This window comes from Chionomys nivalis, chromosome 8, assembly GCF_950005125.1.
Source record: "Chionomys nivalis chromosome 8, mChiNiv1.1, whole genome shotgun sequence".
NCBI classification, from domain to species: Eukaryota; Metazoa; Chordata; class Mammalia; order Rodentia; family Cricetidae; genus Chionomys; species Chionomys nivalis.
The window spans coordinates 96,195,794-96,219,133 of record NC_080093.1 but is presented as its reverse complement, the minus strand read 5'-3'; the positions used below and the strand labels follow the sequence as shown (position 1 = coordinate 96,219,133).

General features: G+C 40.5%; 1 protein-coding gene across 3 annotated transcripts in view; it reads left to right on the top strand.

The window, feature by feature from the left end:
• The window catches only part of Fchsd2 (FCH and double SH3 domains 2), a 223,338-nt gene that overhangs the window by 5,659 nt on the left and 194,339 nt on the right, over nt 1-23,340 (top strand). For 2 of the 3 annotated variants that reach the window (XM_057778547.1, XM_057778548.1), the window contains exon 3: nt 23,152-23,197. In XM_057778547.1, the coding sequence (XP_057634530.1) occupies nt 23,152-23,197 (46 nt within the window). Of the gene's footprint in view, nt 1-23,151; nt 23,198-23,340 lie in introns of those variants that run through there. The other variant, XM_057778549.1, reaches the window with a different exon arrangement.

Sequence of the window (23,340 nt, the reverse complement as noted above, 5' to 3'; positions counted from 1 at the left end):
CTTCGTCTGTTCTCCTTTGCGTCATTATAGCAATATTCTAATTATCACAGCAGTATCTTCGTGTTTTCCTTTCTTCAGTCTCTCTTTAGTAGCTTGTCTTCCACATCGTGAATAGGCCTCTTTCTGTGGCCTAACACCTTGTCACAGTAGAATGGCTGTAGACTTCCTTTTCTGCTTTAATTCTTAGCATTTTATGCATCCTTTTTCCTTTGGCCACTCAGGACATCTAATCATCTGTATACTCTACAGCTGTGGTTTTCTTCCGCCTCCTTTTTTCCATTATCTTGCAAGTTTTTGTTGTAAAGCCTGGGCTGGTTTGGAATTTACCCTGTAGGCTAGATTAACCTTGAATTTGTGACTAATTGAGCCACTGTTTCTGCTTCCGGGGGGACTGGGATTGCAGGTTTCTCTGTGTAATCTTGGATGTCCTGAAGCTTGTTTTTTTTTCTTTTCTTTATTGAGCTCTACATTTTTCTCCGCTCCCCTCCTTGCCTCTCCCCTCCCCCAAAGTCCCCATGCTCCCAATTTACTCAGGAGATCTTGTCTTTTTCTACTTTCTACTTCCCATGTAGATTAGATCTATGTAAGTCTCTCTTAGTGTCCTCATTGTTGTCTAAGTTCTCTGGGATTGTGGTTTGTAGGCTGGCTTTCTTTGCTTTATGTTTAAAAACCACCTATGAGTGAGTACATGTGATAATTGTCTTTCTGTGTCTGAGTTACCTCACTCAAAATAATGTTTTCTAGCTCCATCCATTTTCCTGCAAAATTCAAGATGTCATTTTTTTTTCTGCGGTGTAGTACTCCATTGTGTAAATGTACCAAATTTTCCTTATCCATTCTTCAGTTGAGGGACATTTAGGTTGTTTCCAGGTTCTGGCTATGACAAACAAAGCTGCTATGAATATAGTTGAGCACATGTCCTTGTGGCACAATTGAGCATCCTTTGGATATATACCCAAAAGTGGTATTACTGGGTCTTGAGGAAGGTTGTTTCCTAATTTTCGGAGAAATCACCACACTGACATCCAAAGGGGCTGTACTGGCTTGCATTCCCACCAGCAATGCAGGAGTGTTCCCTTTTCCCCACAACCTCTCCAGCATAAGTTGTCATCAGTGTTTTTGATCTTGGCCATTCTTACAGATGTAAGATGGAATCTCAGAGTTGTTTTGATTTACATTTCTCTGATAACTAAGGATGTTGACCGTTTCCTTAAGTGTGTTTTAGCCATTTTAGATTCCTCTGTTGAGAGTTCTCTATTTAGGTCTTTACTCCATTTTTTTTTATTGGATTATGTGATCTTTTGGTGTCCAATTTCTTGAGTTCTTTGTATATTTTGGAGATCAGACCTCTGTCTGATGTAGGGTTAGTGAAGATCTTTTCCCATTCTGTAGGCTGTCGTTTTGTCTTGTTGATTGTGTCCTTTGCTTTACAGAAGCTTTTCAGTTTCAGGAGGTCCCATTTATTAATTGTTTCTCTGTCTGTGCTGCTGGGGTCATATTTAGGAAGTGGTTCCCTGTGCTAGTGTGTTCAAGTGTACTTCCCACTTTCTCTTCTATGAGTTCAGTGTGGCTGACTTTATGTTGAGGTCTTTGATCCATTTGGACTTGAGTTTTGTGCATGGTGATAGATATGGGTCTATTTTCACTTTTCTACATGTTGATATCCAGTTATGCCAGCACCACTTGTTAAATATGCTTTCTTTTTTCCCTTTGATTTTTTTGCTTCTTTATCAAAGATCAGGTGTTCGAAGATGTGTGGATTAATATCCGGGTCTTCATTTTGGTTCTGTTGGTCCTCCTGTCTGTTCTTATGCCAATACCAGGCTGTTTTCAGTACTGTAGCTCTGTAGCAGAGTTTGAAGTCAGGGATTGTGATGCCTTCAGAAGTTCTTTTATTGTACAGGATTGTTTGGCTATCCTGGGTTTTTTGCTTTTCCATATGAAGTTGAGTACTATTCTTTCGATGTCTTTGAAGAATTTTGCTGAGATTTTGATGGGCATTGCGTTGAATCTGTAGATTGCTTTTGGTAAAATTTCCATTTTTACTATGTTAATTCTGCCTACCCAAGAGCATGGGATATCTTTCCACTCTGAAGCTTGTTTTATAGACCAGGAGAGCCTCAATCTGCCTGCTTTTGCCTCCTAAGTGCCGAGAGTAAAGGCGTGCACCACTACTGCCTGACTGACTGATCATGGCAACTCTTATCAAAGAAAGCATTTAACTGGGGCTTGCTTATTGTTTCAGAGGTTTAGTCATGGACTGCATGGGGAGCATGGTGGCGTGTGGGCAGACATGGTTCTGGAAAAGTAGCTGTGAGTTCTACATCTGGATCTACAGGCAGTAGAGACACACACAAGTGCTGGATCTGGCTTGGTTGTTCGAAACCTCAAAACTCACTCCCCTGCTGTACACCAACAAGGCCACACCCACTAATTCCTCCCAAGTAGTGCCACTCCCTGATGACTAAGCATTCAAATATGTGAGCCTGTGGGGCCATTCTTTTTGGTTTTTAGAGACAGGGTTTCTCAGTATAACAGTTCTAGCTGTCCTGGAACTCATTTTGTAGACCAGGCTGGCCTTGAACTCACGGAGATCCTCTTGCCTTTGCCTCCTGAGTGCTGTGCTTAAAGGTGTGTGACACCACCGCCTAGTGTGTGCCTGTGGAGGTGAGAGGATGAAGTTAGGTATTTTCTTCAGTTGTTTTCTATCTTATTCACTTTGTGTGTATGCGTGTATGGTGTGTGTGTGTATGGTGTGTGTGTGTGTGTGTGTGTGTGTGTGTGTGTGTGTGTGTGTGTGAAGACCAGAGGTGGTTGTCAGGTATTTTTCTCAATCATTTCTACTTTATTTGCTGAGAAGTAGGTTCTCTTGCTGAACCCCAAGATCACCAGTTAGGCTGGTCTATATCAACTTGCCACAGGGATCCTCCATCTCTGGGTTTACAGACAAACTGCCATGCCGCCTTGGCTTTTTTTATGTGGGCGCTGGGGAACCTGAACTGTAGTCCTCATGCCTGGCAAGAACTTTATTCACTGAGCCATCTCTTCAGCCCCTCTCCATCTTATTGCTTGATGCAGAGTCTCTCACTGAGCCTGGAACCCACTGATTAACTTGACAGGTTGGCCAACAAACCCCAGGGATCTTCTTGTCTGCCATTTTCTAGGCAAGCACCACCACAGCCTACTTTTACATGTATGCTGGAGATCTGAACTCAGGTCTTCATCTTTCATGGCCCCATTACTGTGCTTTTTGACATAAAGTATATCTCTATTATATATAAAATGTATCTGGGCATGATAGTATATGTCTGTAATCCCAGCATGTGGGAGGCTGAGGCAGGAGAATTGCCATGAGTTTGAGGCCACCCTGGACTACAAAGAAAGTTTCAGACCAATTTATGCTACTGAGTGAGACCCTGTCTCAAAAAACCAAAACCAACCAACCAAATAAATAAAAATTTAAATGAAGATTCTGGTGTACCAGGCATTAGCAGAATATTTTAAAGGAGTCAGTGCACTATTTTTTTCATTCTCATAATTGTAAGTACCATATACCATTACCTGCTAAAATACCCTTTCAGGTCTCTCAGTCTGTCTGATGGTTCAAAGATGCTTTTGGTTTGCAGTCTCACTCTTGTGAAGTAAAGTGGCTATGCCTGTGTTACCAGATACTGCTACACAATTAAACTTACTACTTACACAGAACAAACAAAGGTGCTCAAGAGTTTTTGTAGTTTCATGTAATAGGAAAAGTTCTGTAGTCCCTCTGGAAATATTATACCTTCTTGAGCGTGACAGTTAAATCCATGAGTGTCCTTAAGAATGCATTTTACACTGGGCGTGGTGGGTGGTGCATTTCTTTGATCCCAGCATTTTTTAAAATTTATTTTTTATGAATACAGTGTTCTGCTGGCATGCATACCTACATGCCAGAATTGGGCACCGCCCCCATGTGGTTGCTCGGAACTGAACTCAGGACCTCTTGAAGAACAGCTGGTGCTCTTAACCTCTGAGCCATCTCTCCAGCTCAAAAGCTGGGGATCCTCTCAGATGCAGAGAGCCAAACTGTTCTCTCCAGATTTTTTTTTCCTTCTGAGACAGGGTTTCTCTGTGTAAAAGTCCTGGCTATCCTGAAACTCCCTTTGTAGACCAGATTGGGCTCGAACTCACTGAGATCCTCCTGCCTCTGTGAAGCACGATTAATAAAAACTCAGAGATAGATTTTGGGGTTCAGCCAACTCAGAGAGATATTGGGGTTTAACCTGAATTCGGAAAAGCAAAGCAGCCAGCCACTCTTACCTCTACCTCAGTCCAAAATGGTGATCCTGCCTCCAAGAATCTTAGAATGAGACTGTGTCTGAGAGTGATTTCCTCCCATTTTTTTATTCCTCTCTAGTACTGGCATTAAAGGCGTGCACCACTGGGATTAAAGGCATGTACTGCCTGGTTTCTATGGCAACTAGTGTGACTATTAGGATTAAAGGTATATGTTACTGCCTGGTCTGGAAGGCTAACCAGTGGGGCTGTTTCACGCTCTGATCTTCAGGCAAACTTTCTTTATTAAAATACAAATGAAATGCCACTACACCTCTGCTTCCCAAGTGTGATTAGAAGTGTGTACCACTACCACCTGGCTAATTTCAGCATTTAGAGGCAGAAAGCAGGCAGATCTCTTGAGTGTGAAGTCAGCCTGGTGTATGTAATGAGTTGCAGGACAGTCAGGGCTATGTAGAGGGACCCTGTCTCATAAAACAAACAAGCCAGGATTGGTGGTTTACACCTTTAATCCTAGCATTTAGGAGGCAGAGGCAGGCCAGCTGTGAATTCTAGGACAGCCAGGGCAGTTGCAGAGAAACCCTGTCTTGAAAAAACGAAAAACCAAACCAAACAAAAACACCCACAAGCAAACAAGAATACATTTTAAGCCAGGCATGGTGTAGTGGACCATGCCTCTAATCCTATTATTCGGGAAGCAGAGGCATGAGGATCTCTCTGAGTTTGAGGCCGTCTTGCTTTACAGAGTAGTCCCAGGTAAGCTGGGGTTACATAGAGACACTGTCTCAAATAAAACAAGTACCAAAATACCCAAGAATCAAGCATTTTTAAAATCTGGTTATGGTAGCACATATCTTTGTTTTAAGCATTTGGGAGATTGCAGAAGTTTGGAGTCATCCTGGACTACATAATGAGTAGTTTAAAAACAAACCAAAAGCTTTAAACCCCAAACAAACACATCTACTTGGAGGCACTCTGGGCTACACTGTTAGCAAAACCAGGGGTTGGAAAGATGACTCAATGAGAACATGTACTGTTATTACAGAGGACCTGGGTTCTAGTCTCAGCACCCACACAGTGGATTATAACCTTTGGTAACTCTGTTTAGTGGATCTGACACCCTCTCTGGCCACTGTGGGCACTGCATACATGTTATGCCCATACATCCAGGCAAAACACTGATGTGTATATACTATATATACATTTCATTTTATTTAGTACAAAATAAATAAATCTTTAAAAAACAGAACCAAATAGGGCATTTTACAGAAATGTTTCATTTCCACAGGACGACCTAAGATGGGATTTTTATTTTGCTCATAAGCTCACTAAAGCCTATAAAGTACTTCAGATAAGCAAGACAAGTTACCCATCTTAGGGAAATAAAACAAGGACTGGATAGTTGACTTATCTGTTAAGAGTACTTGTCGCTCTTGCAGAGGACCCAGCTTTGGTTTCTAGCACCCACACAATGACTTCCAGCCATCTGTGACTCCAGTACACTCTTCTGACCTCCAAGGGTACTGCATGCTTGTGGTGAACATACACACATGCAGGCAAGACTCTCATACTATAAATCTTAAGAAACAAAACCCCACTTCACTATAGGTTTTTCAGTTGGCTCAGTAGGTCGAGCTACTTGCTTGTTAGCAGGAGTTTGATCCCTGGCACACACGTGTGGAAAGAACTACCACAAGTTGTCATCTGACCTTCACGTGTCTGCTGTGGACCCTGCAGGGGAGAGTAGATTGGTAGATCGACTTGTAAGTTCACTTATCATAAGCCAGCAGCTATTTAGAAATGATCGAAGTCAAGATCTGTCTTGTGAGCTTTGCATGGTGGCACATGCCTTTAATACAGTGCTCAGGAGTCTGAGGCAGGTGGATTTCTATGAGTATGAGGCCAGTTTGGTTTACACAGGGAACTATAGGCTGGCCAGCTAAGGCTACACAGCAAGATTTTTGTCTCAGAAACCAAATAAAATAAAACAAAAATCTGTCTTGGGTACAGTTATGCTGGACAGAATGCTTTAAACAAGGTCCACCTAGGAGAGATGATTTTTCAGTTAAGAGTATTGATAGAAGACCTGGGTTCTATTTCCTGCACCCACTTTGGGGCTCACAGCCTTTTGTAACTCCTGTTCTGGGGGATCTGTGCCTTCTTAAGTCATCTCTAGGCCCAGCATACATGTGGTATACAAACTTAAATTCAGGCAAAACATTCAAACACAAAATTTTATATATATATATATATATATATATATATATATATATATATATACACACACACACACACACACACATATTTAATTTTAAATAAATATTTTAATTTTTAAACCTTTAGAAAGTGTAAGGTTATGTGTGTGCTTTTTGATATTCCATAGTAAATGTGTTGTGATGTGGTAAACACACTAGTAGATATATCTCCATTATGCATCTTCAGGTTTTGAATATCTGTGAATTTATTTGGAGATGAAGACTGTAGAAACTTTAATCTGATTTTCTTTTAATCCTGACTTACAACTGTTATGATAATCTTATTTTTCAGAGTGTCTCCCTATTTACCTAAGCTAATGCAGAAGTAGCTCTGTATTAGTAGCAGGTGACTTTGGTACATTGATAGATAGCTCTCAAAGCAGTTACTTTAAGTAGTAGAATATAATATTTCCTGCTCAAACACCAGTTTAGGCTTCTGGTTCTTTTTCTCTCTCTTTCCCTCCAATACAAGTTGAGCAAGTTGAGTCTGCTTAACAGTTTTTGGATTTTGGAACATTTCAGTTTACTCAGATATTATAAAACCCAAGTGGAAAAATTTTAAATTGTTTTTGAGATTGGATCTTACACTGTAGCCCAGGCTGGTCTTGAACTCATGGTAGTCCTTCTGATTTTCCTCCCAGTTGTTGGAATTCTAGGCATGGGTTATCATGTCTGGCTTCTTTTTCTTTCTAATATAAAGGAATGAATGAAAAGTAAGAATGTTTTTCTTTGGTTTTGTTTTTTGAAAGGGTCTTATTGAGCCTTTGAAATAGCTCGGTAGGTCAGGTGGTGGTGGTGCACACCTTTAATTCCAGCACTTGGGAGCAGAGACGGGGGAATCTCTTGTCTGTGAGTTTGTGGCTAGCCTGGTCTACAGAGTGAGTTCCAGGGCAGCTAGGGTTGCTACACAGAGACACCCTGTCTTGAAAAACAAAAAATAGCTCAGTAGTTGCTTCCTGCCAAGTCTAAGGACTTGAGTTCCATCCCTGACCAACTCTCCCAGGAGGCCTGGGGACTCCCTGTGTAGTTAAAGATGTTGACCTTGACCTGATCCTCCTGCCTCTGCTTCCCTAGTGCTGGCTTTGTAAGCCTGACACCATGCCCCATTTATACAGATGAAGGTTTTATGATTTTATAAGAAATTAAAGGGCAAACGTAAGATATAATGAGATGTGAATAGAAGAATTTTATGCTAGACGTAGCAGGTTCCCACCACATTCCCTTCTTATCTTCTGGAATTTGGGGGAGGAGGCCAATTATGACAGCCTTCCTTCGCTGTCCTCCCTTCTCATTTCTTTCAGGGTGGATTTTGAAGCACAATTGTGTTGGGAGTGGAGTATGAAAAGGACAGGGAACTCATTTGTTGTTAATCAAGGACATTCCATTCTTTGGGGAGATTTCATACTGATGCATTTCCTGTTGAAATTTACTGTCAATAGTGAACAAACATACTTTACTTTTTGTTGTTGTTTTAAGACAGGATCTTCTTATATAGCCCTGGCCAGCCTGGTCCTTGGGATGTGTGTACATCAGGCCAGGCCAGGCTTGCAGTGATTTCCTCACTTTACCTCTTGGATGCTAGGCTTGCAGACATTTGCTACCATTCATAGCCCATTTTACTCCCCCACACAGGGTTTCTCTATGTAACCCTCCCCCCCCAACCCCCCCGTGCTGTACTTGAACTTGTTCTGTAGTCCAGGCTGGCCTCGAACTCGGAGAGCAGCCTGCTTCTGCCCCCGAGTGCTGGGGTTAAAGGCGTGTGCCATCATTGCCAGATACCTGTGCACATCTATTTTACTCTTTTGTATTTATTTATTTTTTTCTTTGCCTGACCGCCTGAGTTTGATTCCAGGGACTAACAAGGCAGAAGGAGAAAAATAGTGTGCTGGGCACTCGCCTATGTTCCACCCCCCGTTTTTTTTTAATTTTTAAAAATTTTGTTTTATGTACATTGGTATTTTGCCTCCACGAATGAATCTTGTCACCCAGATGTTTTTTGTTTTGTAAGCTTTGAAATAAAATAATCTCAATTCAAAACAAAATTTAAATTTTGGTATTATGAAAAAGTATCACTAACTCGGCAGTGGGTGGTGCACGCCTTTAATTTTAGCACTTGGGAGGCAGAGTCAGGCGGATTTCTGTGAGTTTGAGGCTAGCCTGGTCTACAGCCAGAGCTGTTACACAGAGAAACTGGATTTGAAAAAGAAAGAGAGAGAGAGAGAGAGAGAGAGAGAGAGAGAGAGAGAGAGAGAGAGAGAGAGAGAGAGAGAGAATTCTTGTAGAAGGGCCCTTTCAACTTCAGATGGGCTGGTGACCCAGCAAGGGGTGATCAGGGACTACCCCTTCCAGCTTCTGGCCAGCTTCTCATACCTCATATTTTATTTGCAATAAAGACCCTATAGTAAAATAAAAATACTATGTCTGTGGTTACAAGAAAACCATTGGAGTATTTATGTGCCCTGGATTATATTTTATCGATACTTGTTTTTTTCTCTGATGGCTAGAAGGTGGGGCAGTCAGCAGAGACTCTGTTGTATATCTTTTTCTCTGTGTTTTGAATTTTGAACTGGGTGAATATTACCTACTGTCCAGATTGAAATTGAGTGACCTAATAATATTGGTAAATGTTTTACTACATGTCTATTAAACGTAATGTTCTTAAGTATTTATAGCAGCTATTGCTGAAATTTAACCTTTGGTATATAATTATATTAGTGAAGTTATTTTCTTTCTTTCTAGTGAAGTGAATTCCTTTCTTCTTTCCTTCTTAAATCCAACTAGTCTTGAACTTGTGGCCATCCTGAGTCTGTCCCCCAATTATGGGGGTTTCAGGTGTGTGCTACCATGCTGGGCTAATAGTTACTAAAATTAAATTATGTTTACTTGTTTATTTTTTCTATTTTTTGTGTATAATGTGCATGTGTATGTGTGCACTTTTTTGCATGTATATGAATGCATGTGTATTTGAGGATGAAGATGTGTGGACATATACATGTGTGAGCATGCATGTGGTGGCCCAGTGTTACTGATGGGAACCATCCTTAATTCTTTTTCTGCCTTATTCTTTGAGACGGTCTCTCAGTCAAACCTAGAGCTGGCTGATGTTGTTTGTCTCGTAAGCCAGTGTGCTCTAGGGATCTTTTATCTCTGCCTTCTAGGTCTAGAATTCCAGGGATCTGCCATGCCCTCTTCCCTTTATATGGTTTTCTTGAGATCTGAACTCTGATCCTTACACTTGCTCAGCAAACACTTGGACTGCTAAACCATCTTTCGAGCCCCCACATTTATTTGTTTTTATCGTGTGTGCATAACGTGTTCATGAGCAAACACATGATAGTATGCATATAGAAGTCAAATGACAACTCAAGGGAGTCAATTCTCCCCTTCAACCATGTGGAACTAGGGGGTCCCAACTCTGGTTGTCAGGCGGTACTGTGACACCAAGTGCTCTTACCATTGAGCTTTCTTGCTGGTCCCAAACTAATTTTTTTTTTTTTAAACAATTTTTTAAAGATTTTTTTTATTTATTATGTATACAGTGTTCTGCTTGCATGTATACTTGCAGGCCAGAAGAGGGCACCAGATCTCACTACAGATGATTGTGAGCCACCATGTGGTTGCTGGGGATCGAACTCAGGACCTCTGGAAGAGCAGTCAGTGCTCTTAACCTCTGAGCCATCTCTCCAGCCCCCAAACTAATTTTTGATGGAAAATAAATCAGCGCCATTTGTATTGGTACATGTCTGTAATCATAGTACTTAGGCTGAGGCATAATTGTTGATTTGAGGCTAGCCTTAGCTATTTGTGAACTCTTCCCTCCCTCCCTCCCTCCCTCCCTCCCTCCCTCCCTCCCTCCCTCCCTCCCTCCCTCCCTTTTTTTAAAAAAGAACATACTGTGGTTTCCTCTGGAGGGTAAAGGTGGGACTTGATTACTTGATTAGGGAGTGCCATAAGGGAACTGTTTGGAATTTTACCATCCTATATCTTGACTGGTATTTAAGTATATAGCTATATGATTATCAAAGGTACAATAATTTGTACACAATATTGGTATACTTAGTATGTAGTTTTTCATGACAGGCTAAGAAAACATTTGACTGGATGCTAAAAGATTTAGGAGCAAGTGTTTTTAGTGTATATAGTTTGCACTAATTTGTTACACTTTGCACCAAAAGTAAAATGGATGAATGGATGGCTAGAGAGATATATGTGATAAAGCCAGTATTATGAAGTGTTATGGCAGAACTTAGGTAGTGACTATATGGGTGTGAAATGCAAAATTATTTTGTTTTGTGCTTAGAAAATTTCACAGTTAACTGTTGAGACTTTCTTCTGATCTCCCTGTTTGTGTTTGGGAACTAAAGTGAAGCAAAACTACCTGGAAGACATTAAAGAAAATTAGTACTGAAAATTACTAAATTATAGCCGGGCGGTGGTGGCGCACGCCTTTAATCCCAGCACTCAGGAGGCAGAGGCAGGCGGATCTCAGTGAGTTCGAGACCAGCCTGGGCCACAGAGCTAGTTCCAGGACTGCAGGACTGTTTCACAGAGAAACCCTGTCTCGAAAAGCTAAACTTAAAAAAAAGTGGGGGGGGGGAATCACCAAATTACATAACAATGATTGTTGTATGTAACAAAGGGAGTAAGGCTAGGTGTAGCTCATTTGTACTATGTATGCCTAGTAGGTATGAGACCCTGATTTTATATCCTAACTTGTGTATACTCTTCCTCCTACTTCCCCATATCCGTGTATGGTATGGGTCTTACTGTTTGAGACAGGGTTTTTTGTTTTTTTTTTTTTTTTTTTTTTTTTTAATAGCCAGGCAGCTTTGAATTCACTGTAGCCCATGCTGCCTCAAACTCAGTTTTTTCCTACTATTTCTACCTCTTGAGTACTAGGATTACAAGTGTGCACCGCTATACCTGGCTTAATGAATTTGTCAGAAAAAAGAAAAACATTAAAACTTTGTGGGCTTTAGTGTTTATCTCAACAGATCAGAAAAAAAACACAAAGAATGTGTGTTTGAAAAAAGTTATGAGAGCTGGTGTGGTAGCATATACTTCAGTTTCAGTGTAGGCGGCTGAGGCAGGGAGGCTGGAACTGATATGTCAGGAAGCTAATTTCCTCCCTCCCTCCCTCCTTCCTTCCTTTTTTGAGATGGGGTTTCTCTGTGTAATCACTCTGGCTGCCCTGGAATTAGCTCTGTAGATCTGGCTGACCTCTAACTCACAGTGATCTTCCTGCCTCTGCCTTCCAAGTGCTGGGATTAAAGACATGTGCCACCAGGGAGACTGTATTTTAAAAGATCAAAAAACTCACCTTATCAAAGAAAGCATTTTTATGTATTGATGATGTTTTAGAAGGTCTCTCATTAAAGCCATGACAAGACACTTGTAACACTTGTAACCATGTGGTAGTTAGATCTATGCTATGGACTGAAGAGGCGAGCAGGCCTGCTTTTCGTCCTGCTCGGCTCCCGCACGGCTGGCTTAGCCCCAGAATAATTACACGGAAACTGTTTTCATTTAAATATTCCCTGGCCCATTAGTTTTAGCATCTTATTGCTTCTCACATCTTTATTAACCCATTTCTAATAATCTGTGTAGCACCACGAGGTGGTAGCTTACAGGGAAAGATTCTAGCCTACATCTGTCTCTGGTTGAAGAATCATGGCGTCTGCCTCACTTCCCTTCTTCCCAGCATTCTGTTCTGTTTACTCCGCCTACCTAATTTTCTGTCCTATCAAAGGGCCAAGACAGTTTCTTTCTTTTTTTTTTTAAATATTTATTTATTTATTTATTATGTATACAATATTCTGTCTGTGTGTATGCCTGCAGGCCAGAAGAGGGCACCAGGCCCCATTATAGATGGCTGTGAGCCACCATGTGGTTGCTGGGAATTGAACTCAGGACCTTTGGAAGAGCAGGCAATGCTCTTAACCTCTGAGCCATCTCTCCAGCCCCCGACAGTTTCTTTATTAACCAATGAAAGTAACACATAGACAGATGACCCTCCTCCATCAATGCTGTGGCTTGGTAAACCTGTAATAAGTAAGTTATTTAATCAAACATCCATCTTCATGTTGCTGTGAAGGAAGTTTGAGGATGTGGTTGACATTTACAGTCAGTGTACTTAAGGTAAAGAGATTACTCTCAATGAAATCAGTATGCCTTATTTAGTCATTTAAAAGGCCTTAGAACAAAGCTAAAAATAAAAACTTCTGCAAGGAATTCTCCTTCAATGTTACAGCATTAATTGCCATCTGAGTTTCTGGTCTGCTAGCCTGTTCTGCAGACTCAGACTTGTCAGCACCCCCAGTTATATGGACCATATTCTCAAATCCCTGTGTGTCTACCCCTGACCTATTATGTATCCTCTTTTTCTCTTGGTCTTTCCCTTCTCTGAAGAGTGCTGACTGGTTCACTCCTCAATAGCAGAAGACGGTAAAAGTACAGGATTAGGGAAAAAAAATACGTCAGATTTCCCATAATTTAAAAACAGGGCTGGGCCATGGTTGCACACACGTTTAGTCCCAGCACTCGGGAGCCAGAGGCAGGCAGATCTCTGTGCGTTTGAGACCTACCTGGTCTATAGAGTAAGTTTAGGACAGGCTCCAAAGCTACACAGAAAAACCCTGTCTCAAGAAACAATACAAAACAAACTAAAAGCAGTAAGGATCATTTAAGCATGGAGGTGAATGACTGTAACTCTGGCCACATAGCCAGGCCCTGTTTCCGAGCAAACAAGCACCTACCAGTGAGGACTGTATACCAAGACAGTCCTTAGAATAGATACAAAATGTGAAAACTAAAAAAAGTTGGGCAAGGCTGCTAATTATAATAAAATGAACATTGGTTGTATACACTAGAAACCACCATTTATAAAACTAAGAGATGTTTCCAATCACACAAGCAGTAGTAAACTCATAAGGACACTCAAGATTAAATCTTAAGTGCTGTGCCAAAACTTCATAGAAAGAATAAAAAAAAATAACTTTCTGAAGCTGTAAGGAAGACTTGAACTAATGTAGAGATATGCACTAATCTATAAAGATTCATTTAAGCATCAGTCATCTGGTGGAATTCTAGTACAGATCTCAGAAAGACTTTTTTCCCTCATTAAATTTGTGAAATAGATTCTCGAAAGAATGAAATCTGAGAATAGTCAAGACAGTTGTGAAGTATCAGGTGATTTGTGGGAGAATATCTTATCAAATAAAAACCTGAAGTGCTGACAGGTTATTACTGTTTTCCCAGGACAGGCTCTGTGCTCAGTTTTTTGCTAGGCTGCTTCAAATAAATATATTCTGTTTGCTTGCTTATTTATGTGTTTTTTGTTTTTTGTTTTGCTTTTCCTTAGACATAGTTTTTCTATGTATCCCTGGCTGACCTATTACTTTCTGAATACCTCAGGCTGACCTTGAATTTGCAGCAGTCCTCCTGCTTCAGCCTCCCAAGTGCGGGAAGTATAGGCATACACCACCATGTCTGGCTTTATTCTGTTTAATATGTGAAACAATATTTTTTTCTGTTTCAAATGTCACCACTGAGCATTCTAGCACTCATGTTTTAAATTAATGACTTGATTTTGAGACAGGGTTGAGGCTGGTCTTGGACTCCTTTGAAGCCAAGACTGGCCTTACACTCCTGTTCCTTATGCCTCTACCTCTGCAATGCTGGGATACAGACAAGAGCCTCAATGCGTGACTCTACTGGTTTTGCTCCCTCGTCTCTTTCTTGTTTAGTAGAAGTAAAGCGATAGCACCTTGTGTGCACCAGCTGTAAAGTGGACATGGTATTTCTCACCAATGCCAAGCATTCGGTCAAGTGAGCTGGGCTGGAATTACACATAGCCACTTGCTTCTGTATCTCAGCCTGCATTTAAGATGAGTTCTGTTTGTGGTTGAAAAATGTGACTGTCAGCTCCTTGGCAGCTGCTGAAGATTTTACATTTTCTTAAAGATTGATTGATTGATTGATTGATTGATTGATTGTGTATACAACATTCTGCCTCCATGTATGCCCACACGCCAGAAAAGGGCACCAGATCTCATTACAGATGGTTGTAGGCCACCATGTGGTTGCTGGGAATTGAACTCACAACCTCTGGAAGAGCAGCCAGTGCTCTTAACCTCTGAGCCATCTCTCCAGCCCCAGGTTTTATATTTTTTACTTATAATTTGCAGCAGTAGTATTTACTAGGTCTTCAGGTATTTTGTTTGAGACGTTGTAAAAAGAAAGGTTATATGGTTGCTTTTAAAGAATTAAAAGGCTAGTCAGTTGTGGTACACGCCTTTGATCCTATACAATGTTGAGGCAGTAGGAGCTCTGTGAATTCAAGGACTATGTAGTGAGCCCCAGGACAGCCAGGAAGACATAGATCCTGTCTCAGAAACAAAACTAAAACAAACAGAAAGGCTGTGACAAACCTTTTCTACAGAGGATTTCATTATCTTGGGGGACAGCTAGAAGTCTAGTTTATCAAAATAATGTGCTTTTTTTGGGGGGGGAACAGGGTTTCTCAGTAGCTATGGAGCCAGTCCTGGAACTCGTTCTGTAGACCAGGCTGGCCTCGAACTTACAGAGATCCTTCTGCCCCTGACTTTTGAGAGCTGGGATTAAAGGCGTTGCACCACCAGCACGTGGCTTAATGTGCCTTTTAAAATTTAGGTTTAATAAATATCCAAAATGTTTTTGTACAAATATACATGAAAAGGGGCTAGAAAGATGACTCAGTTTTTAAGAGTGCTTGCTGTTTATTTTGGGGGGAGGTGGACGTTGCAAGGGCAGAGGGCAGATACGAAGGAATGGGACATGAATGGGATCAAGATGCATGATGTAAAAGCCACAAAGAACAAGTAAATAAATTTTTTTAAAGAGCTTGCTGTGCTTCCAGAGGACCTGAATCACATTCCTAGTCTCCGTGTTGAGTAGCTCACTCCAGATGCAGGTGTCACCATATCCTTTTCTGGCCTTTGGGTGCCTGTAGTTACATGGCACACACATAGAAACATAAACATCAATAAAAATGAGTCTTGGAAAAAAAAACATTATGAAGGCTGGGTTGTGGTGGTACTTGGGAGGCAGAGACAGGCAGATCTCAATGAGTTCAAGGCCAGCCTGGTCTACAGAGTGAGTTCCAGGACAGTCAGGACTGTTTGTTTGTGTAACTCTGTCTTGAAAAACCAAAAAAGAAAAACAAAAAACAAAAAACAACCAAAACAGTGTGAAGTATGCTGGTAATTCCTTTCTTTCCCTTTTTAATTTTTTTTAAAGATTTATTTATTTATTTATTTATTTATTTATCATTTATACAGTGTTTAGCCTCCATGTATGGCCTCAGGCCAGAAGAGGGCACCAGATCTCATTACAGATGGTTGTGAGCCACCATGTGGTTGCTGGGAATTGAACTCAGGACCTCTGGAAGAGCAGTCAGTGCTCTTAACCTCTGAGCCATCTCTCCAGCCCCTCCTTTTTAATTTTTTGACTTTTTTAAAAAACGAACTTGCATTTTTCTTTACTTGGCAAGAACAATATCTATAAGTTTTATATTTATCTATAAGAATATACATTAATTTCAATTTAATTGAAAATTTCTGTGTCAACATAAAGATTAGTGCTTGTGGATATAGAAGCATTGTGTGAGAGAGATAAGTATCATGCATGGTGGTGCACACTTTTAATATCAGCATACAGGAAGCAGAGACAGGTGGATCTCTGTGAGTTTGAGGCTACCCTGATCTACGTAGCACAATCTCTGGACATTCACGGGAGGGACAAGAGTGGGGATACAGAAATACAGGCTTTTTCAATGCAGTGTTGTAAGATGAATAAGTGTTTTGGGAGTATAGATGATGATATTTGATCTAGAATCTGTTTTCAGTTAGTGATTTCTGTTCTAAATTAAAACTGAGTAGATCTCATAAAAATGGAAGTTGGTTAAGTTCAGAAATGATAAAACCTAACTTTTGTGTGTGTATGTTTAGTGTTTGTGTGTAGGTGATTGCAAGGTGTGTGTGTGTGTGTGTGAGAGTGTGTGTGAGTGTGTGAGATGTCTTCCCCAGTGCTTTTCATGTTACTTTTGAGACAATGTCTGTCATTTAACATGGAGCTTACTGATTCAGCTAGACTAGCTGGCTAGCCAGACCTAGTTTCTCCTGTCTCCATCTCTTCAGCACTTGGATTTTACCTGAGTACTCGGAATCTGAGTTCCTCATGTTTGTATGGCAAACTGAGCCATCTCCCCACTCCCAACACATTAAAAAAAAGTTAGTGTTTTGGGGTTTTCAAATAGTAGGAACTTAAGAATGATAGTACTTACTGCTTGTTAATTTTTTGTGACATTATTGAGGATTTTGTTTATATACAGTAAAATTCATCTCTCTACCCTTTTGCTTTTGAGACGATTTCTTACTATGTAGGCCTGGCTCGCCTTGAACTTGATAGATAGACCATGTTGGTCTTGCACTCACAGAAATCTTTTGCCTCCCAAATGCTGGGAATAAAGGAATGTGTTTTAATTGATTGATTGATTGATTGTTTGATGAATTTTCTGGTGTTGGGAGTTGGACCCAAGGGCTTGGATTTTCTAGACAACTGCCCTACCACTGGGTTCATGTCCATGGTTCTTTTGATGTATTGCTTGGTTTCTTGGTTGAGAAAATACCTCCGTCAGATTGCCTGTGGGAAAATCTCTGATGCATTTTCCTGATTAATGATTGATGTGGGAGGGCTGGGTTCACTAAGCAGATGGTCCTGGGTTATATAAGAAAGCAGGTTTAGCAGATTGGGAGGAGCAAGCTAGTAATCAGTGTTGGGATTACAGGTGTGTGCACCACAATACCAAGGCAGTGAGCATGTTTTACTTCTGGTTCTTCCCACCTCCCTTTTATTTAAAATGTTCTATTTATGTTTCTCCTGTTTTGGTTGTTTCTTGAATATGGTGTTTTTTTCTCCCATAGCATTTATGGGATATCAGAGATTGGCAGCCACAGTGGCTGCTGTTGTCTAGTTTTATGGTAGTTTCTTCAAGAGCAGGTTAGCATATATGAGTTTGAAAACAATTTTATTTTAGTGGCCATGCATTCATATCTGTAATCCTAGCTCTTGGGAGGTTGAATTAGGAAGGTTGTGATTTCAAGGCCCACCCAGACCTTCAAACACAGGACCTGGACACACACACGCACACACACACACACCACTCACACTGCTGCTTTCTCCTTAGCCAGTCTAAGAGGCTGCTGCTTGCAGTACAGATTTGCATTTCTGCACCAACAGTCCATCGCTGCCAGCATAACTTATATGTATAATTCCTAATTGAGTTCTGTCTCCACTTCAAAGTATGAAGGAAACGCTCTCCCCAGCCCTTAGTCCCAGTTTTTCTTTTGCGAATGCTGATTTAAGTTTTATGACTTAGGAACTGTCCCTCCTTCATTTGAGACTTGCAGCCTCCCTTTTAGTTTGTTATCCAGGAGTCTTTCTTTTTGACTTATTTTCTGCTTATATATTGTATGTCTCTGGTTTTGCTGTAGATCATAAGAACTTCTTTTCTCACCATGTAAACTTGTTGAAGTGCTTCTGCCTCAGTCTCCTGAGAGCTGGGGTGCTAGGTAGTAAACCATGTCTGACTGTACATTTATGATTTTTTTTTTTTAAAAAAATTTTATTACCTTTGGTTAGTTTCTGAGAAGGGGAGGATTTGAGCTTTTTTTTCCTGTCATTTAAGACTATTGTATTGCTGGGTCCAACGCCTTTAATCCCAGCACTTGGGAGGCAGAGGTAGGCGGATCTCTGTGAGTTCAAGGCTAGTCTGGACTACAGAGTGAGTTCCAGGATAACCAGGGTTGTTACACAAAGAAACCCTGTCTTGAAAATCAAAAAAAAAAAAAAAAAAAAAAAAGAAAAAAAAAAAAAGGGAGAGAGACTATAGTACTTTAAAATGCACATTTTTGTTATGTTAGCATTTTTTATATTCAACTAGTTAAAATATTAAAACTAGATTTTAATTTTGTAATGTTGATGTGGAATTTTTACTTATTTAATAGATAAATTTGTAATATTTACCATGTGCTACTTGTTCTAAGTACTTTAAAAATATACTAGTTAAGTTTTATAATTCTATGAGGTAAGCTCTGTCTTTCACACTAGAACACATTTGTTCTCTTCTCCCGCACTGTGGAATCTCTTTGTATAGCCTAGACTGACCTGGAATCTTCTGTAGCTTCCGCGGTGCTGGGATTGTAGACATGATTGTAGACAGAAGGCTTCTGGCTTTATTGTCTTATTTTATTGTTAAGGAACTGAAGTATAGTCAGGAAAATTAAGGGATCTGGTTCTTAAGAAACAAGAGTAGTTCCTACTTGTCATTGTATGTCTGTAGTAGCATTTGTAGGCCTTCTGTTAGTGAATCCTTTCGAAGCGGGGTTCAAGTCTCAGTCTTTATGCTGACATACCTTGCTTTATTGTGCTTCAGAGTACTGTGGGTTGTTGTTGTTTTATTTGTTGTGTGTTTTAGAGACTTTGAGTCTGGATGTGGTAGTTCATGTTGGAACTGCTTCGGAAAAGTCTCAGCCTACGAGTTCAAAACCAGCCTTGGCAATGTAGTGAGAATTCATCCCACAAAATAAAATGAGATACTCCAAAGTAAAACAGAATAAAATAGTAAATAAAATTTAATGAAAGGTTTGTGATAGCCAAATAAATTACTTGGTACTATTTGTCTAGAGGCTTGCTGCTTTGTGTCTCACTTTTTTTTTGTTGTTTGTTTTTCAAGACAGGGTTTCTCTGTAACAGCTCTGGCTGTGCTGGAACCTGCTGGTCTAAGAACTCACAGAGATCCACCTGCCTGGGATTAAAGGCGTGTACCACCACTGCCTGTCTCAGTCATATTTTAATACTTCTTGAAGTATTGACAATTTTCCAATTATTGTTTATTTATATATTGCTCTGTAGCCATTGCTCCTTCATGGTACTATTATATCTGCTGTGAAGTACCATAAACTGTACCCACATCAAGTGGAGAATTTAATAACTGTTCTGTGTGTTCCGACTCTTCAACTGCTCCACTGATGAGCTGATGCCAGACTTTTTCATTCTCTGCCTCCCTACTCCAACTGTATTGAAATCAGCCACTTGAGAGGGAGGGTTGCATATGTTTCACTTGAAGGGAAAAGCTAGCAATGATTAAGGTTAGTGGGGAAGGCATCTTGAAAGAGAGCATTTGTGCCAAACAGCCAAGCTGTGACTAAAAGGAAAAGCTGGTGAAGGAAATTTAAAATTGCCACTTCAGGGACACAGATGATAGGAGAAAGGGAAGGCACAAAAGTTTCCATTGTCTGCTTAGATCAAATCTGAATTGCCTTCATCCAAAGCCTTATCCAGAGCAACACCCTACTTCCTTCAGGTCTGAACACTGGCAGAGGTGAAAAAACTACAGAAGGAAAATTTGAAGCCAGCTAGTTAGCTCATGAAGTTTAAGAAGAAAGCATCTTTATGTTAATAAAAGAGAGTGTCCAAGAAAGCAGCAAAGCCCCAGGGGAAGCTACAGTATGCTTTTCAGAAGGTAGAGCTGAGATCACTGAAGAAGGCGGCCACGGTGACAGATTTTTGAGGCAAACTAAAAGCCTTATATTGGAGGACCCTAAGTTTAGTTCCTGTGTAGCTGGAGAGGTCAGATGGACTTGTATAGAGACCACTGCAGATGGTGACCTTAAGTTGAAGTGAATAATCACTTACCATTCTAAAAGTCCTGGGCCTTTAAGAGTTACCTTATGTCTGTTTTGCTTTTTGTGGAGAGCTCTAAGTGAAGCAACAAAAAGCATTTGAATATTTCAAACTTACTGTTCGGATTTATTGTTCAGAAAAACAGATTTCTTTGACAATATTACTGCTTAGACTGAGATATCGTGGTGTATATCTGTATTTATAGCACTTAGCAGGTAGAGGCAGGAGGAGGGGGACTTTGCGGCCAGTCTGGGTTACTTGACAGGACCTAATCTAAACAAACAAACATGCAAAAAACTAAATATATATTATATTATGCCTATATATATAGGCACAAGCACATCCATAAGGATGGATGGATGGATGGATAAGTAAATACGTAGGATTGCTGTGCTTGTCCACAGGTCATCTAAGAGCTCTGAGAGTTATAAACAAGATTTTACTTTTTTTCATAATGCTAAGGTAATACTCACTTTGCAGCGTATACATTAGGGAATAATTTTTATTTTCAGGGCTTCTAATTTAAGAAGTGCATTTTGTAAGGCCATATCTGCTATAATTAAATTCCCCTGGTGAATTTGAATAAAATAAAATGAATATTTTCTGTGAAGGATTCATTATTCTATGCCTTAATACTTTTTTCCTAATGAGATTACATTGATGCAACAAATTAATTTTTTTCCCCTCAAGACAGGGTTTCTCTGTAGCTTTGGAGCCTGCCCTGGAAATAGCTCTTGTAGACCAGGCTGGCCTCGAACTTACAGAGATTCACCTGCCTCTGCCTCCTGAGTGATAGGATTAAAGGCATTCACTACCACTGCCTGGCCTTGGTTTTGGATTTTCAAGACAGGGTTTCTCTGTGTATTAGTCCTGACTGTCCTGGAACTCACTCTGTTACCACGCTGGCCTTGAACTCACAGAGATTGGCCTCCCTCTGGGATTAAAGGCTTGTGCCCCTCACCTGCTAATTTTTTGTTTTTTAAAGAAATTTCCAGGCAGCAACCATTATTCCGTTCATATTTTCTCATGTGCTAAGCAAAGTCTCTACCCGAGCTGCACACATAGCCCGTAAGAGCCCCTGTTCTAGATGACACTAAGAACACTGTACGGAATGGAGACCCAGAGGTTGAGAACACGCATTGTTCTTTTAGAGTTTTTTCTTTTCGGTTTTTGGAGATCAGGTTTCTCTGTAGCTTTGGAGCCTGTCTTAGAACTCACTTTGTAGACCAGGCTGGCCTCAAACTCACAGAGATCCACCTGCCTCTGCCTCCCGAGTGCTGGGACTAAAGGCGTGCGCCACCACCGCCCGGCTCCGGTGTGATTCTTAACCTGTGGGTTGTGCTCACGTTGGGGTTATAGGGGTCTCCTAAGACCATCAGAAAATACAGATATTTACATTACAATTCATAACAGTAGCAAAGTTATAATTTATCAACAGAAATAATTTTATGGTTGTTTACAGCATGAGGAGCTGCACTGAAGGGTCACAGTGCTAAGAAGGTCCTCAACCATTGCTTCAGAGGATCCCAGTTCAATTCTCACAGCCTCCTAAACCTCTACCTCCTTGGGAATTCAATGCCTCTTGTCTCTGCGCGTGTGCACACATACAAACACAGTGCACACATTTATACACCCACATATACTCACACATTAAGAAATAAAAAGACATGGTTGTAATCCCAGCACTTAGGACCTTGAGGTAAGAAGATGGGGAGTTTGAGGCCAGCGTGGGCTACCAAGGGTCCGTCCATTTAAAACAAACCCAAAGAATATCCGTGGCTTTGGGAGGTCAGCTCGCGTACATTCTAGGCCAGCCCTCCACTACTCTGCCATCCCTAGTTCTCATTTTATTTTGAGACAAAGTCTTGCCACGCTGGCCAGACTGGCCTCAAACTTGTGATCTTCCTTCTTGACCTCCCAGGATGCTGGGATTGTAGGTATGGACTACCATAGATGGCTTATTTTGAAATATTAGTTTCTTGAGTTTAGCTATTAAATTAAAAATATACAATCAATACAAAATATTATACTTGTGATTGAAATCATTCTGATAGTTTCTCAAAAGTTGAAGCAAATTATCTTATGATTTAACTCTTCTTATACATACACAGAAAATTTAAAATTCCTATCTCAGGCCAACAAGATGACTCAGTGGGTAAATCCTGATGACCTGAGTTCACTCATCAGACTCTATATAAAGGTGTAAGGAGGGAACCAGTGCAGCAGAGTTGTCCTCTGACCTCCACACTGCACTGTTGTATGTATGTATAATGAGTATGTGTGTAGATAGAAATTTGGGTGCATGTGGCAGCATTATTTTTAATAGCTAAGTTGTGAAAATGACTCACATCTATTACTAGATCAACGGATAAACAAAATGTGGTATAATCATATAGTGGGTTATTATTCAGCAGTAAAAAGAAATGAAATATCGATACATGCTACTTGGATAAATCTTTGGAGGATGGCTCATAGAGCACTCATAAGCATGAGGATCTGAGTTCCATCTTTAGAACACATGTAAAAATTCCAGTGAAGTGGAGCATGTAACTCCAGCACTTGGGAAGTAGAGCCAGGAGTCAAACCGTAGTCAAACACCATTGTGCCCAGCCATAAGTGTTAAAATATGGCAAGTAGCCATAGAATCTGAAATAATGAATGTATAGAAAGTTTATCTTTACACCATAGATTCCATGGCCTTGTACTTGTCACTGTATCTCCTGTGAAAAACTGCAGAGAGTATGCTGGCATGGTTTCCTCTGTTCCTGAGCTCATAGAGAGAAATCATTTTCCACTCTATTTACATATCTTACAAGGCAGTATTTAAAGCTGTGTCGATAAATTTTCATGAGGTTTTAAAGTTCTGCTTTTGGTGATTAATTTTTGTTTGTATTTCTAGGACTTTCAGTCAGAAGAAGGCTGCTATTGAAAGAGAGTATGCACAGGTGAGTGTGGGGCTGAGTCCCTGTCCAGGTAAACCTCTGCCCGACTCAGGTCAGATCTGTCAAAGAGAACCTTGGAATCCTTTTTGCTGCTTGCCCACTTGTGACTGTCTTCCTTTGGTTCCCTTATTCTACAGATTGGCCTT